Source organism: Oncorhynchus mykiss, chromosome 15 (genome assembly GCF_013265735.2).
Source record: "Oncorhynchus mykiss isolate Arlee chromosome 15, USDA_OmykA_1.1, whole genome shotgun sequence".
NCBI classification, from domain to species: Eukaryota; Metazoa; Chordata; class Actinopteri; order Salmoniformes; family Salmonidae; genus Oncorhynchus; species Oncorhynchus mykiss.
The window spans coordinates 22,087,566-22,105,696 of NC_048579.1; the positions used below are offsets into that span (position 1 = coordinate 22,087,566).

The following is an 18,131-nucleotide window of genomic DNA, read 5'->3' on the forward strand; positions in this document are numbered from 1 at the left end:
TCAGGAGGTTGGAGAAAGCGAGAAAGGCCATTTGTTTTTTTTCCCCCTATACATTTTATGACACCTAACAAATGGTGCTTTGCCATAGACTAAATAAATTACCTGCTTCTTCAGTGCCAGCTACTCCTCCCCTGTTCCCTGGTTAAATTAGTTTCTTTCTGTGCTATCTAAGGATTAATTCCTTTTGCCTGCCATTTGTGTGTGTGTGTGTCTGCTGTTGTGTCATATCTGAGGAATGATGGAAAGGGGAGCAGATTGAATCCGCCGGCTGTTGGACAACTGCTCTGCTCTCCTGGCAACGGCTCTCATCTTTCGCTATCTAGGCCTAGCTTCTCTCGCTCTTTCTGTCCTTCTCCCTACCTCCTTTTTTTAGTTTTTTTTTTTTGCCGTCTCTCTCTGCTGAAGGAAACCACAGATCTAATCAGACTCATCTTGCCTTACTCATGCCCCCTGTGTGCCAGCCTTGGTGCCCACTGCCGAAGTACCTCCCAACTACAAAGGAATTAAATGTTCCCATGCCATGTATAAAGGGATGCTCAGCAGCCTAAAGAGACGTTCTCCCCTCATGTTCTCTCTCCTTTGATAACTAACTGATATGAAAAGATGGGATGAGGGAACAGTACAGTGGGTGAACTGGATGGGTGTTTCATATTAGAATTCTGCTTTCACCTGTTGATGGAAACCACTGTGGGATTATGACAGCTCTCATACTGAACAGCTACTTTTCTTTTCTCACTACTGAACTTAGTTGAATGCATTGACTGTAATTCACTCTGGATGAGAGTGTCTGCCACTACCCCTAGATTCACTCTTATACTGGTCTGAGATCAGATGAGACACTGGAAAAGTATTGTCCCATTCACAGATGTGTTTATTTAGTCTAGTCGCTGCGTGCGTGTCTGTCTGATTTAATGTTCCCATGCTAAGCAGGCAGTGAGTCGAACTCTCCACATCCAGAATAGGACCAGACTGTGACAGAGACAACTACGAGCGGCTGGTGGCACCTTAAACGGGGAGGACGGGCTCATAGTAACGGCTGGGACTGAATAAATTACATGTGTTTGATACTGTTCCATTCACTCCATTTCAGCCATTATGAGCTGTCCTCCCCTCAGCAGCTTCCTGTGGTCCCAACCCTGACTGTGCGCGTTCTCTCTTGGTCTGCCACGCCATTCCAGTTGTGCCTGCAGACACTGAAACACGACAGACTTGTTTCAAAATCGTTTAATCTCTTCCCTAGGTTTCTCTTCTCCTCAATGGTCACTGATGGGCGAAATGATTGAAACCTAGATTTCCACCATAGTAATTTTGCATGCCATGTTGGTGCAGATCAGTGCTGTTTTGACTTTATAACAACTTTTCTCATTCTTGGAAGCTTTTCATGTCTTATGGGCTCTAGAGTTGAGGTGTCTTTGCCATGACAAAGGGCTGTACACGTGGCAACCTTCCAATGACAGTCACATCATCCACCTCCTTCCCCTGAGGCCAAGCAGTATTATCAAGGTGGAGGTATGGAGACCGTCTAGACTTGAGATATGCTCCGCTGCCATAATAGTTGTCTGGGTTTTGAGTGACTAGTTGTTTAGAGTAAACTGTGAAGGGCAGGCACCAGGTTTATGGGAGGGACAGACTCACTCCTCTAGGTTATTCACACAATAATTTAGGTTACGCACGCTTTCTCTGTCTCTCTTCTACTTTGTCTCTAGCGCTCTTTTTTTCACTCACTCTCTCAAGTTGTCCTTTTAGTTGCCCTTTCTGTCCCCCCTTTCCCCTCTGCCTGAGTAGCCTTTCCTCACGATAGGTTATCATTACACACACCTAAACCGAGGTTAGGGCTTGGCGTCTGCCGGCCTTTGTTTGACTCCCAGGTGGGGAGTGTGTGAGCCAGGTGCCATAGCGAGCGTGTGTTTATTGGGGAGCTAGGGGCCAAAAGCCACACTGAAGTAGCCTAGTCAGCTATAGATACCCTACCCCCAGACTTGCCAATGGAGCCACCACCACCAACCAGCCTTGTAAGCATAGGAAGGCACCTCGCGTAACGACTGTTCAGTAAATAATTTATCCCGCAATGTCTAGTAGTGGTCTGACGGTTTAGACTGGCCATGCATGCTGTCTGTATGTCTGACCTGGTTCAGCATCTATCTGAATCCCTCAAGTGGTTAGAAAGCTTTGAACTGACAGGCATCCGTGCTGAGTTTAAAGAGCAATTTGTCTGTATCGACAGGTATAAATGAGGGCTGCAAAGTGAGAACAGATTTGAATTCCCAAAGTCTCATTTTGAAGTTGGAACTACTACAGGTCTCAGAGTGATAGGCCTTGGCTGCTCCATCCTGCTCCAAGTTATACCCACTCAGCTATAGCAACACAACCATACCATTATACTAAACCTTTGGCGTAGAGGGAGAAAGAAGTGTAATAATAGAGATGGAAGAGAATAAATAGAGAAAGAAAGAAGTGTAACCATAGTGAGGGAGAGGTAGCCTGGATAGAGAAAGGTTGAGGTTGAAGCAACTTAAACTGACCCAGCTAGGTTCATAGTAAATCTGTAGGTCTAAACCAGCACAAAGCTCTTGGTGTTGTTGTGAGAAGGTGAAAGTCTGGCACGGTCGCTCTTGACGACATCTCACGTTTCATCTGCAAGTGTTCTGGCTGCAAACGGGCTGAGCAGGAAGGAAGCTGACTACGGGGAGGTGAGACTGTGGGTGGTGAGGTGGCTCACATTACCTCAGTGGGCTAGCGTTGTTTTGACGTGTTGTTGACTTGTTGTTTTTGGCTAGTGTAGCAGACTGCATTGAGGATTTTCTGTGCTGCACTGTAACTACTTATTTGTTGCTTTTATGGTAACTGCTACACACACACAGTGAAATTGCGCTCTTGTATTATAGCATGCACTCTGTTCAGTACCTTTTGTGGGGAAGAAAATAAGTGGTAAACTCTCCTTTGTCCTCATGTTCCCTCCCACTCTCTCTTTCTTTCTACCTGAATCTCTATGTTCCCGCTCTCTCCTTTCTCCTCCCACCCTCTTATAGCCTTGCAGTGTTACTGCCAGCGATGTCTCAACTCCACGTGCACCACGGACGGCCTGTGCTTCGTGTCCGTCAGGAAGTCTGGCAGCAGCATCACCGCCGAGAGCAGCATGTGTGTCCCAGAGAACGAGCTAATCCCGCGTGACCGCCCCTTCATCTGCGCACCCTCCACCAAGGACGACACTGGCATCTACCCCATGTGCTGTGCCACCGACTGGTGCAACAAGAACCCCGACCTCAGCGTCTTCCCAGGTCTGTCCCTTGTGTGTGCGTTTGTGTGTGTGTCTCATAAATGCACACAGTAAACTAAGCCCAAGCCTTTGCATTTATAAGGGCTAGACTCTAGGCCTCAGGGTTATTTATACATGGACTGTTCTACTGTACTGTGGAGTACTATCTAGGGTCCTCAAATTCAAATCTGGACCGCAAAGTAGAGCTGGGCGATATGGCAAAAAAAATCCCAAATTGACGTGAAAACAATAACTAGAACGTTAAGTTTCTAACGTTAAAACCTCTTGATACTACCCACCCCGGGTCCGGGAGCGTAATCATCAACTGACACTAATTAGCATAACACAACGGACATAAATATTACTAGAAAATATTCCTATTTTTGAAATCACAAGTGAAATATATTGAAACACAGCTTAGCCTTTTGTTAATCACCAGGTCGTCTCAGATTTTGAAAATATGCTTTACAGCCAAAGCAAGACAAGCATTTGTGTAAGTTTATCGATAGCCTAGCATAGCATTATGACTAGCTAGCAGCAGGCAACCTGGTCACGATAATCAGAAAAGCAATCAAATTAAATCGTTTACCTTTGAGCTTTGGATGTTTTCACTCACAACACTCCCAGTTAGATAGCAAATGTTCCTTTTTTCCAAAAATATTATTTTTGTAGGCGAAATAGCTCCGTTTGTTCTTCACGTTTTGGCTGAGAAACCGAAAAATATTCCAAATTAGCTCCATAATATCGACAGAAACATGGCAAACGTGGTTTATAATCAATCCTCAAGGTGTTTTTCAAATATCTATTCGATAATATATCAACCGGGACTGGTGGCTTCTTAGTAGTATAGAGAGAAACAATGGCCACATTTGTCCTTTACGCACAAAACACTCTGAGAGACGTTAGCTGACCACTGACACAATGTTGACGTTCAGGCTCATTTTTCAAAACAAAAGCTTGAAACTATGTATTGTGCCACTAGACACATTAGGGAAGCCATAGAAAAAGGAATCTGGTTTCTCATTCACTGCTCAATAGGGACGCATAAGAACGCAGAGCTTTCTAAATAAGAGTCCCTTCCTGATTTGGATTTTACTCAGGCTTTCGCCTGCAATATCAGTTCTGTTATACTCACAGACAATATTTTTACAGTTTTGGAAACTTTAGAGTGTTTTCCATCCTAAGCTGTCAATTATATGCATATTCTAGCATCTTGTCCTGACAAAATAGCCGTTTACTTTGGGGACGTTATTTTTCCAAAAATGAAAATAGTGCCCCCTAGATTCAAGAGGTTAATATGCACCATTTTTTTTATATAAACCTTTTTAAAGTTCTATTACTACTAGTTTGATGGTTGTTGCCATCAACTGTCCCATTAACGATCACCCATATTAGCAAACTCATTTAATTTCAAACTTCACATTTCTCTAGTATTTAAGCTACTTATCGTAATGAATGATATCAGAAAAATGCCTATGATAAGTGGCCGGTGTCGATCATTTTCGGCTTATTGTCCCAGCTCTATGCTAGTTCCGCTGCTTTTTTTCCCTTCTTCCCATCCAATCAGGCTGAAGATGGTTTCAAATGGGCCTAGTGTGTTTCCCCTTACTGCGGCAATGAAAATGCTGATTTAAAAATTTAAATTCCTTACTACAGTCCTCCAGCCCAATCACAGGTAGCTCTTTGGATATAGGCAAATCAGCTATTTTCTTTATTATTATTATACAGTAAAAAGTGTGACGTTAAATTCATTGTGTTTTATTGAGTAGAGGTGTGAATACAGGGATGAATAGTAAATGTTGGTATTTCACATGTTTCTGTGCAAAAATATTTGGTCAACTTTTTGGGCTCTCACCAGGTCAAATCAATTTTTATTTGTCACAGGCACCGAATACAACCGGTGTAGTAGTAAACCTTACCGTGAAATGCTTGCAAGCCCTTTACCAACAATGCAGTTTTAAGAAAATAGACTTAAATATTAAGACTTTTATAATAAGTTAAATATTTGCTAAATACGCTAAAGTAAAAAAGAAACTAACTACAAATAACAATAAGAAGCTATATCCAGGGGGTACCTCTACCGAATCAAAATTCACTTTTTTTTAACCAGGTAAGCTAGTTGAGGACAAGTTCTCATTTACAACTGCGACCTGGACAAGATAAAGCAGAGCAGTGCGACACAAACAACAGAGTTACACATGGAATAAACACATGGAATAAACAACCGTACAGTCAATAACACAATAGAAAAAAAGAGTATATACAGTGTGTGCAAATGGCGTGAGGAGGTAGGCAATAAATAGGCCATTATAGCGAAGTAATTACAATTTAGCAAATTAACACTGGAGTGATAAATGAGCAGATGATGTGCCAGTAGAGACACTGGTGTGCAAAAGAACAGAAAAGTAAATAAAAACAATATGGGGATGAGGTAGGTAGATTGGGTTGGCTTTTTACAGATGGACTATGTACAACTGCACCGATTGGTTAGCTGCTCAGATAGCTGATGTTTAAAGTTGGTGAGGGAAATATAAGTCCCCAGCTTCAGTGAATTTTTATTTTTTAATTTTATTTTTTTGGCCATTCGTTCCAGTCACTGGCAGCAGAGAACTGGAAAGAAAGGCAGCCAAAGTAGGTGTTGGCTTTGGGGATCACCAGTGAGAGATACCTGCTGTTATCGTGACCAGTGAGCTGAGATATGGTGGCGCTTTACCTAGCATAGACTTATAGATGACCTGGAGCCAGTGGGTCTGGCGACGATTATGTAGCGAGGGCCAGCCGACTAGAGCATACAGGTCGCAGTGGTGGTGGGTGGTATAAGGGGCTTTGGTAACAAAACGGATGGCACTGTGATAGAATGCATCCAGTTTGCTGAGTAGAGTATTGGAAGCAATTTTTTGGACATTGTTGGGACATTGTTGAAGTCGAGGATTGGTAGGACAGTCAGTTTTACGAGGGTAAGTTTGGCGACGTGAGTGAAGGAGGCTTTGTTGTGAAATAGAAAGCCGATTCTAGATTTTGGATTGGAGATGTTTAATATTTTTAATAATAGTGTCTGGTTTAATAATAGTCTGGAAGGAGAGTTTACGGTCTAGCCAGACACCTAGGTATTTGTAGTTGTCCACATATTCTAGGTCAGAACTGTCCAGGATAGTGATGCTAGCCGGGTGGGCGGGTGCGGGCAGCGAACGGTTGAAAAGAATGCATTTGGTTTTACTAGCGTTTAACTTCTTACGGCTGAAATCCCGTTAACGGGATCGATTTGACAACAGCCAGTGAAAGTGCAGGGCGCCAAATTCAAACAACAGAAATCTCATAATTAAAATTCTTCAAACATTCAAGCATTATACACCATTTTAAAGATAAACTTGTTAATCCCACCACAGCGTCCGATTTCAAAAAGGCTTTACAGTGAAAGCAAACCATATGATTGTTAGGTCAGCACCTAGTCACAGAAAAACCCAGCCATTTTTCCGGCCAAAGAGAGGAATCACAAAAAACAGAAATAGAGAGAAAATTAATCACTAACCTTTGATCTTCATCAGATGACACTCATAGGACTTCATGTTACACAATACATGTATATTTTGTTCGATAAAGTTCATATTTACACCCAAAAATCGCAGTTTACATTGGCGCGTTATGTTCAGTAATGTTTTGCTTCCAAAACATCCGGTGATTTTTGCAAAAAGCACACCAAGCAATAATCTGAGTACAGAGCTCAGAGACCAAAACAAGCCATACAGATACCCGCCATGTTGTGGAGTCAACAGAAGCCAGAAATAGCATTATAAATATTCACTTACCTTTGATCTTCATCAGAATGCACCAGGAATCGCATTTCCACAATAAATGTTTTTGTTCGATTAAGTCCATAATTTATGTCCAAATACCTCCTTTTTGTTCGCGTTTCGTTCACAAATCCCAATTCACAAGGGGCAGGGACTTAGTTCAGACGACAGTTCCATTACATTTTGTAGAAACATGTCAAACGATGTATAGAATCTATCTTTAGGATGTTTTTATCATAAATCTTAAATAATATTCCAACCGGACAATTCCTTTGTCTTTAGAAAGGAAAAGGAACGCAGCTAACTCTCACGGGCGTGCGCGAGACTGCGCTCATTGCCTTCTGCCAGATACCTGATTGAAACAGCTCTTATTCTCTCCCTCTTCACTGTAGAAGCCTGAAACAAGGTTCAAAAGACTGTTGACATCTAGTGGAAGCCTTAAGAAGTGCAATGGGACCAAATTTTCTACTGTATATTGGATAGGCAAAGACTTCAGATTTCCCACTTCCTGGTTGGATTTCTTTCTCAGTTTTTTGCCTGCCATATGAGTTATGTTATACTCACAGACATCATTCAAACAGTTTCAGAAACTTCAGAGTGTTTTCTATGCAAATCTACTAATAATATGCATATCTTAGCTTCTGGGCCTGAGTAGCAGGTAGTTTACTCTGGGCACCGTATTCATCCAAGCTACTCAATACTGCCCCCCAGCCATAAGAAGTTAAGAGCAGTTGTAGACCACGGAAGGAGTGTTGTATAGCATCAACACTCGTTTGGAGGTTAGTTAACAGTGTCCGAAGAAGGGCCAGATATATACAGAATGGTGTCGTCTGCGTAGAGGTGGATCAGGGAATCACCCGCAGCAAGAGCGACATCATTGATATATACAGAGAAAAGAGTCGGCCCGAGAATTGAACCATGTGGTACCCCCATAGAGACTGCCAGAGGTCTGGACAACAGGCCCTCTGATTTGACACACTGGACTCTGTCTGCGAAGTTGTTGGTGAACCAGGCGAGACAGTCATTTGAGAAACCAAGGCTATTGAGTCTGCCGATAAGAATACGGTGATTGACAGAATCAAAAGCCGTGGCCAGGTCGATAAAGATGGCTGCGCAGTACTGTCTTTTAACAATGGCGGTTATCATATCGTTTTGTACCTTGAGCTTGGCTGAGGTGCACTCGTGAACAGCTTGAAAACCGGATTGCACAGCGGAGAAGGTACGGTGGGATTCGAGATGGTCGGTGATCTGTTTATTAACTTGGCTTTCGAAGACTTTAGAGAGGCAGGGCTGGATGGATATAGGTCTATAACAGTTTGGGTCTAGTGTCACCCCCTTTGAAGAGGGGGATGACGGCGGCAGCTTTCCAATCTTTAGGGATCTCGGACGATACGAAAGAGAGGTTGAACAGATTGGTAATAGGGGTTGCAGCAATGGCGGCAGATAATTTTAGAAAGAGATGGTCCAGATTGTCTAGCCCAGCAGATTTGTACTGGTCCAGGTTTTGCAGCTCTTTCAGAACATCTGCTATCTGGACTTGGGTGAAGGAGAAGCTGGGGAGGCTTGGGCAAGTAGCTGCGGGGGGGCAGGGGGCTGTTGGCCGGGGTTGGAGTAGCCAGGAGGGAAGCATGGCCAGCCATAGAGAAATGCTTATTGAAATTTTCGATGCTCATGGATTTATCGGTGTTGACCTTGTTACCTAGCCTCAGTGCAGTGGGCAGCTGGGAGACGGTGCTCTTGTTCTCCATGGACTTTAGTGTCCCAAAACGTTTTGGAGATCGAGCTACCGGATGCAAATTTCTGTTTGAAAATGCTAGCCTTTGCTTTCTTGACTGACTGCGTGTATTGGTTCCTGACTTCCCTGAATAGTTGCATGTCGCGGGGGCTATTCGATGCTATTGCAGTCCGCTACAGGATATTTTTGTGCTGGTCAAGGGCAGTCAGGTCTGGAGTGAACCAAGGGCTCTATCTGTTCCTGGTTCTACATTTTATGAAATGCTTATTTAAGATGGTGATGAAATTACTTTTAAAGAGCGACCAGGCATCCTCAACTGACGGGATGAGGTCATTATCCTTCCAGGTCGATTAGAAAGGCCTGCTCGCAGAAGTGTTATAGGGAGCGTTTGATAGTGAAGAGGGGTGGTCTTTGGCCGCAGACCCATAGCTGATGCAGACAATGAGGCAGTGATCGCTGAGATCCTGGTTGAAAACAGCAGTGTATTTGGAGGACAAGTTGGTCAGGATAATATCTATGAGGGTGCCCATGTTTACGGATTTAGGGTTGTACCTGGTAGATTCCTTGATGATTTTGTGTGCGATTGAGGGCATCTAGCTTAGATTGTAGGACGGCCGGGGTGTTAAGCATATCCCAGTTTAGGTCACCTAACAGTATGAACTCTGAAGATAGATGGGGGGCAATCAATTCACATATGGTGTCCAGGGCACAGCTGGGAGCATGAGGGGGGCTGTATCAAGCGGCAACAGTGAGACTTATTTCTGGAGGGATTATTTTTAACATTAGATGCTCGAACTGTTTGGGCATAGACCTGGAAAGTATGACAGCTTGCAAAGTTCTATCTCTGCAGTAGATTGCAACTCCACCCCTTTGGCAGTTTTATCTTGATGGAAAATGTTGTAGTTGGGTATGGAAATCTCAGAATTTTTGATGGCCTTCCTAAACCAGGATTCAGACACGGCAAGGACATCAGGGTTGGTGGAGTGTGCTAAAGCAGTAAGTAAAACAAACTTAGGGCTGAGGCTTCTGATGTTAACATGCATGAAACCAAGGCTTTTTCGATTACAGAAGTCAACAAATGAGAGTGCCTGGGGACACGCAGGGCCTGGGTTAACCTCCACATCACCCAAGGAACAGAGGGAGTAGTTTGATGAGGGTACAGCTAAAGGCTATCAAAACTGGTCGTCTATTGCGTTGGGGACAGAGAATAAAAGGAGCAGATTTCTGTGCGTGGTAGATTAGATTCAGGGCATAATGTGCAGATGGGTATGGTGGGGTGCGGGTACAGTGGAGGTAAGCCCAGGCACTGAGTGATAAGAGGTTGCATCTCTGGACGTGCTGGTTATTCTGGGTGAGATCACCGCATGTGTGGTGGGTGGGAGAAAGCAGGAATCTGAGGCATGTAGAGTGGGACTAGGGGCTCTGCTGTAAACTAAAACAATGATAAACAACAGTATACAAGGTATATTGACATTTGAGAGAGACAAAGTGAGGCATAAAGCAATCACAGGTGTTGATTGGGAGAGCTGGGTAAGACAACAGCTAATCAGCTAAGACCACAACAACAGGTAAAATGGCGATGAATGGGCAGAGAGGGTTGGTTAACTACACACAGAGCCTGAGTTTGGGGCTAGGGCCGACAGATAAGCAAAAATAAAAATAAACAGAGTCGATGCAAATAGTCTGGGTAGCCATTTTATAAATTGTTCAGCAGTCTTGTGGCTTGGGGGTAGAAACTATTAATGAGCCTTTTGAATCCAGACTTGTTGCTCCGGTACTACTTGTTCTCTCTGCTACTGCACGGCAGTCTATGACTTGGGCTGCTGGAGTCTTTGACAATTTTTAGGGTTTTCCTTTGACACCCCCTGTTATGGAGGTCTTGGATGGCAGGAAGCTTGGCCCCAGTGATATACTGGGCCGTAAGCACTACCCTCTAGCGCCTTAACTTCTCTAGGGTAGGTGACAGCATTCGTAATTTTGGATGAAAAGAATGCCCAAATTAAACTGCCTTTTACTCAGGCCCAGAAGATAGGATATGCATATAATTAGTAGATTTGGATAGAAAACACTAAAGTTTCCAACATTTTTTAAATAATGTATGTGAGTATAACAGAACTGATTTGGCAGGTGAAAATCCTACTTCCTGAATGGATTTCTCAGGTTATCTTTTTTTTGTTTTCTATTCAATGCCATTACAGTATCCATTGACTTAGGACTCGCAGTTCCTATGCCTTCCACTAGATGTCAACACTCTTTATAAATGGTTTCAGGCTTGTATTCTGAAAAATTAGGGAGTAAGAGCAGTCAGAATGAGTGGACCCTGCCGTGTCACAGAGCTTTTTCATGCGCACGACCGAGAGAGTGCCTTTCTTGTTTACCTTTTATATTGACAACGTTATTGTCCGGTTGAAATATTATCGACTATTTAGGCCAAAAACATCCTGAGGATTGAATATAAACATCGTTTGACATGTTTCTAGGAACTTTACGGATACAATTTGGATTTTTTTTGTCTGCCTGTTGTGACTGCGTTTGAGCCTGTGGATTACTGAAGAAAACGCGCAAGGTTTTCAGATAATATGAGACTTTATTGAACAAAATGAACATTTATTGAATAAATGTCTTCTGAGTGCAAACATATGAAGATCATATGAAGATCATCAAAGGTTTTATCTCTATTTCTGACTTGTGTAACTCTTCTACTTGGCTGGTTACTGTTTGTAATGATTTGTCTGCTGGGCTATGTTCTCAAATAATTGTAAGTTATGTTTTTTAAATGTGACACCGTGGTTGGATTCACAAGAAGTTCATCTTTAATCCTATGTAAAATAGTTGAATCTTTTCTGAATTTTTATGAGTTTTTCTGTATTTGAATTTGGAGCTCTGCAATCTCACTGGATGTTGGCCAGGTGGGACGCTAGCATCCCACATACCCTAGAGGGGTTTGATCGGCTGCAGAGCAGTTCACATACCAGGCGGTGATGCAAACAGTCAGGATGATTTCAACGGTGCAGCTATAGAACGTTTTGAGGATCTGGGGACCATGCCAAAGCTTTTCAGTCTCCTGGGGGGGGGGGGAATAGTCGATGTCGTGCCCTCTTCAAGAATGTCTTGGTGTGTTTGGACACCAAGGAACTTAAAGCTATCAATCCCCTCCACTACAGCCCTGTCTATGTGAATGGGGGTGTGCTCGGCACCTCCTTTTCCTGTAGTCCACGATCATCTCCATTGTTTTGCTCACGTTGAGGGAGAGGTTGTTGTCCAGGCACCACACTGCAAGGTCTCTGACCACCTCCCTATAGGCTGTCTCATCGTTGTCGGTGATCAGGCCTACCAACGTTGTGGCAAACTAACGATGGTGTTGGAGTCGTGCCTGGCCATGCAGCTGTGGGTGAACAGGGAGTACAGGAGGGGACTAAGCACTCACCCCTGAGGGGCCCATATGTTGAGGATCACTGTGGCAGGTTTGTTGTTGCCTACTCTTTTGTACCGGGGTTGCGGCCCATCAAAGTCCAGGATACAGTTGCAGAGGGAGGTGTTTAGTCCCAGGGCCCCAGAGTCCTTAGCTTCCTTAAGTGATTTCAATTAATAGTTTCTACCCCATTCTGATTTGTTAAATTCAACTTCAACCAAACAAATTTAAGCACTTCTATCATTTCTGCATTTCCTGCACCCAATTGTGGAAAAAGTACCCAATTGTCATACTTGAGTAACAGTAAAGATACGTTAATAGAAAATGGCTCAAGTAAAAGTGAAGGTCACCCAGTAGAATACTACTTGAGTAAGTCTAAAAGTATTTGGTTTTAAATATACTTAAATATCAGAAATAAATTTACTTAAGTATCAAAATAATTTCAAATTCCTTATATTAAGCAAACCAGATGGCACCATTTTTAAAATTGTATTTACGGATAGCCAGGGGCACACTCCAACACTCAGACCTAATGTACAAACAAAGCATTTGTGTTTTAGTGCGTCCTCCATGTCAGAGGCAGTTGTTGACCAGGGATGTTCTCTTGACAAGTGTGTGAGTTGGACCGTTTTCCTGTCTGAAGCATTCAAAATGTAATGAGTACTTTTAGGTGTCAGGAAAAATGTATGGAGTAAAAAGTGCAGTATTTTCTGTAGGACTGTAGTGAAGTAAAAGTTGTAAAAAAAGAAGTAGTAAAGTACAGACCCCCAAAAAACCAATTTAACTCTTACTTGAAAGTATTTTTACTTTACACCACGGCCCAGTTGAGAATTTCCACACTGTCACGTAGGGCTGCGTGATATGAACAAATAATCTAGGACTTATTTTTAACCAAATATTGCCATTTTGATTTGACTTGCGGATTAGAGCAAAACTGTTGGAATCATGGATATAGAATTACCTAATTCTATAGTTAGAATATAATAGTGGGTACTTTGAATACAGTGTTTGAGATGACGACAAATTAAAATGCCAGGGAGGAGTTATTGTGACAGGGTAGGAACTAAAAGCGTTTAAGTGTTTCCTAGGGGACCTTATAACATTCAATGTAGCCAAATGTGTTTTTATCTTAGCTACTTCATGTGATACTGTTGGACAAACAACATGTTGATTTAGGTCTACACCATCACTGGTAATATCAGGCTGTATTAGCCTGCTACGTTTGCTCTTACTCAGTACATTTATTAGCTAGCTAGCTATTAGCATTAGAGGCTAATGGGGGACGGCAGGTAGCCTAGTGGTTAGAGCATTGGGACAGTAACCGAAAGGTTGCTAAGATCGAATCCCCGAGCTGACAAGGTAAAAATATCATTCTGCCCCTGAACAAGGCAGTTAACCCACTTTTCCTAGGCCGTCATTGTAAATAAGAATGTGTTGTTATCCTCTCTGGGGTAGGTGGGACGCTTACGTCCCACATGGCCAATAGCCAGGGAAAATGCAGAACTCCAAATTGAAATACATTTCTATAAAAATCAAACTTTCATTAAATTACACATGCAGGAGAGCAAATTAAAGCTACACTCGTTGTGAATACAGCCAACATGTCATATTTCAAAAAGGCTTTTCGGCGAAAGCATAAGATGCTATTATCTGATGATGGCACAACAGTAAACAATGAGAGAGTAGCATATTTCAACTCTGCAGGCGCGACACAAAACGCAGAAATAAAATATAAATCACGCCTTACCTTTGACGAGCTTCTTTTGTTGGCACTCCTATATGTCACATAAACATCACAAATGGTCCTTTTTGTTCGATTAATTCCGTCGAGATATATAGATATATATTTATTTATTTATTTATTTATTTGATCCAGAAAAACACAGCTTCCAACTTACGCAACGTCGCTACGAAATATCTCAAAAGTTACCTGTAAACTTTGCGGCGAGAGATGACTCAAGTAGTGAAGTAAACTATAAAAATTGGCATTACGCATGGCGTATCACATTTAACAAACCAAACATTGACATACCGGTATAGAAGGTCAATTTTAAAAACCCAAACCGGTCCCTGCACCAAAACCGGTATATCATTAAAATACGGTATACTGCCCAGCCCTATCTCACATAAGTGTTCCTTTTATCCAAGTGGGAAAGGGCAGTGTGGAGTGCAATTGAGGTTGCTTCATCTGTTGGGATGGTATGCAAATAGGAGTGGGTCTAGGGTTTCCGGGATAATGGTGTTGATGTGAGCCATGACCAGCCTTTCAAAGCACTTAATGGCTACATAAGTGAGTGCTATGGGGTGGTAGTCATTTAGACAGGATACCTTGGCATTCTTGGCCACTGGTGGTCTGCTTGAAGCATGTAGGTATTACAGACTCAGTCAGGGAGAGGTTGAAAATGTTAGTGATTACACTTACACTTCTCTTCTGGTTGCACATTTATAATATGCTGGGAGAGCCGCTTCTGGATGACCCTTTTCTTGCATGCTTATGGCCTTAAATAGCCTGTTGAGTGTGGTCTTACTGCCAGCATCGGATGGTGGTGGTAAATAAGAGTACGAATAATATAGATAGTGGTGTCTACAGCTTATCATGAGGTTACTTGTACATCGGCAAAACCTTGATTAATTTAATATTAGAGATCGCGCACCAGCTGCTATTGACAAATAGACACAGACCACCACCCCTCGGCTTACCGGAGGTAGCTTTTCTTTTGTGCCGATGCATGGAAAACTATATTATCCATGGCGTCGTTCAGCCACGACTCGGTGAAACATAAGATCTTACGGTTTTTAATGTCCCGTTTGTAGGATAGTCTAGAACGGAGCTCTTACGGTTTATTCTCTAGTGATTGCACGTTAGCCAATAGGATGGATGGTAGAGGCGGATTAACCACTTGCTGACGAAGTCTCACAAGGCACCCGAATCTGCGGCCTCTGTATCGCCCTCTGCTCTTCAAGTGAATTATGGGAATTTGGGCCTGGTCCTGAAGCAGCAGTAAATCCTTTGTTTTAGGAAAAACATCTTTGTCCAGTTCGAGATTAATAATCGCTGTTCTGATATCCAGGAGCTTGTTTTGGTCATAAGAGACGGTAGCAGAAACATTATGTACAAAATAAGTTACAAAAATGTGGGGGAAAATTACTCAAAATGGAGCATTTGGTTAGGAGCCTGTAAAACGGCAGCCATCCCCTCTGGCGCAATTATTTACAGTTTGCTTCCCTGTTTTAAATATTCCAGTCCACAAGGTGGCTGTAGCTTATTTGGATTGTCCCTGTTGTCGCAAATGTAAGCTTACTAGCAAGCTGCGCTAATTTTGTTGCTAGGTTTTCTTTGGTCTCTGGGTAGAAAACTCTAGCTAGCTCAGCCAGCCTTTGGCTAGGCCTTCAGAAGCTGGACAGAAGGCCTCTTCCATTCAACTGTATTAAAGCAGATTTTTAGAGCGACAGGTTCATTCCACTATCACATTTTGACTTGCAATGGGTGTGATTATTTTTTTTTTAAGTGACTAGACACCTCACTACTGAGAGCGGAAGAGCTAATGAATTCATATCACAGAACAGGAGGCTGATAAGCAGCTAATACAGGTGGCGGCAATACACCTAATAGGTTGTTGTCTTCCATAATACCTTGAAGAGAGCGCAAGAGAAAATAATCAGTAAGCGGTAGTTTTCCAACACTAATGCAAGTAACGGTAGCTAGTTTCTTTTGTAGTAGTGTGACAATGGTGACGGCGGCTGCAGCAGCTGCGGCTGTTTTGATATCTCAAAGTGCTGTACAGAAACCCAGCCTAAAACCCCAAACGGCAAGCAGTGCAGGTGTTGAAGCATGTTGGCTAGGAAAAACTCCCTAGAAAGGCCATAACCTAGGAAGAAACTTAGAGAGGAACCAGGCTATGAGGGGTGGTCAGTCCTCTTCTGGCTGTGCCATGTGGAGATTATAACAGAACATGGCCAAGATGTTCAAATGTTCATAAATGACCAGCATGGTCAAATAATAGGTCTGGGACAGGTAGCATGTCCGGTGAACAGGTCAGGATTCCATAGCCGCAGGCAGAACAGTTGAAACTGGAGCAGCAGCACGGCCAGTTGGACTGGGGACAGCAAGGAGTCATCATGTCAGGTAGTCCTGAGGCATGGTCCTAGGGCTCAGGTCCTCAGAGGGAGAGAGAAAGAAAGAATTAGCGAGAGCATACTTAAATTCGTTTACAAATTATATTATTGTTTTTTGTTGCAGAGTGCTTGCAGAGTGCTTGCAGAGTGCTTGCAGAGTGCTTGCAGAGTGCTTGCAGAGTGCTTGCTGTTAGCTATCTCTTTAAAAAGAATGACTTTGAAACATTTTTGCATTTAAACTTTAGATCACCAGGTACTGTGAGGAACGTGATAAAATACACTGCTCAAAAAAATAAAGGGAACACTTAAACAACACAATGTAACTCCAAGTCAATCACACTTCTGTGAAATCAAACTGTCCACTTAGGAAGCAACACTGATTGACAATACATTTCACATGCTGTTGTGCAAATGGAATAGACAACAGGTGGAAATTATAGGCAATTAGCAAGACACCCCCAATTAATGAGTGGTTCTGCAGGTGGTGACCAAAGACCACTTCTCAGTTCCTATGCTTCCTGGCTGATGTTTTGGTCACTTTTGAATGCTGGCGGTGCTTTCACTCTAGTGGTAGCATGAGACGGAGTCTACAACCCACATAAGTGGCTCAGGTAGTGCAGCTCATCCAGGATGGAACATCAATGCGAGCTGTGGCAAGAAGGTTTGCTGTGTCTGTCAGCGTAATGTCCAGAGCATGGAGGCGCTATCAGGAGACAGGCCAGTACATCAGGAGACGTGGAGGAGGCCGTAGGAGGGCAACAACCCAGCAGCAGGACCGCTACCTCCGCCTTTGTGCAAGGAGGAGCAGGAGGAGCACTGCTAGAGCCCTGCAAAATTACCTTCAGCAGGCCACAAATGTGCATGTGCCTGCTCAAACGGTCAGAAACAGACTCCATGAGGGTGGTATGAGGGCCCGAAGTCCACAGGTGGGGGTTGTGCTTACAGCCCAACACCGTGCAGGACTTTTGGCATTTGCCAGAGAACACCAAGATTGGCAAATTCGCCACTGGCGCCCTGTGCTCTTCACAGATGAAAGCAGTTTCACACTGAGCACATGTGGCAGAGTCTGGAGACGCTGTGGAGAACGTTCTGCTGCCTGCAACATCCTCCAGCATGACCGGTTTGGGGTGGCATTTCTTTGGGGGGGCCACACAGCCCTCCATGTGCTCGCCAGAGGTAGCCTGACTGCCATTAGGTACCGAGATGAGATCCTCAGACCCCTTGTGAGACCATATGCTGGTGCGGTTGGCCCTAGGTTCCTCCTAATGCAAGACAATGCTAGACCTCATGTGGCTGGAGTGTGTCAGCAGTTCCTGCAAAAGGAAGGCATTGATGCTATGGACTGGCCTGCCTGTTCCCCATCCAATTGAGCACATCTGGGACATCATGTCTCGCTCCATCCACCAACGCCACGTTGCACCACAGACTGTCCAGGAGTTGGCGGATGCTTTAGTCCAGGTCTGGGAGGAGATCATCCGCCGCCACATCAGGAGCATGCCCAGGCGTTGTAGGGAGGTCATACAGGCACGTGGAGGCCACACTGAGCCTCATTTTGACTTGTTTTAAGGACATTACATCAAAGTTGGATCAGCCTGTAGTGTGGTTTTCCACTTTAATTTTGAGTGTGACTCCAAATCCAGACCTGATAATTTTTTTTCTTTATTTCACCTTTATTTAACTAGACAAGTCAGTTAAGAACAAATTCTTATTTTCAATGACAGCCTAGGAACAGTGGGTTAACTGCCTGTTCAGGGGCAGAATAACAGATTTGTACCTTGTCAGCTCGGGGATTTGAACTTGCAACCTTTCGGTTACTAGTCC

The 18,131-nt window shown here is 43.5% G+C and overlaps 1 protein-coding gene across 3 annotated transcripts in view; it reads left to right on the plus strand.

The window, feature by feature from the left end:
* Positions 1-18,131, plus strand: part of tgfbr1b (transforming growth factor, beta receptor 1 b) — a 63,587-nt gene that overhangs the window by 25,782 nt on the left and 19,674 nt on the right. For all 3 annotated transcript variants that reach the window (XM_036944065.1, XM_036944066.1, XM_021562716.2), the window contains exon 2: positions 3,030-3,278. In XM_036944065.1, coding sequence (XP_036799960.1) covers positions 3,030-3,278 — 249 coding nt within the window. The remainder of the gene's footprint in view (positions 1-3,029; positions 3,279-18,131) is intronic.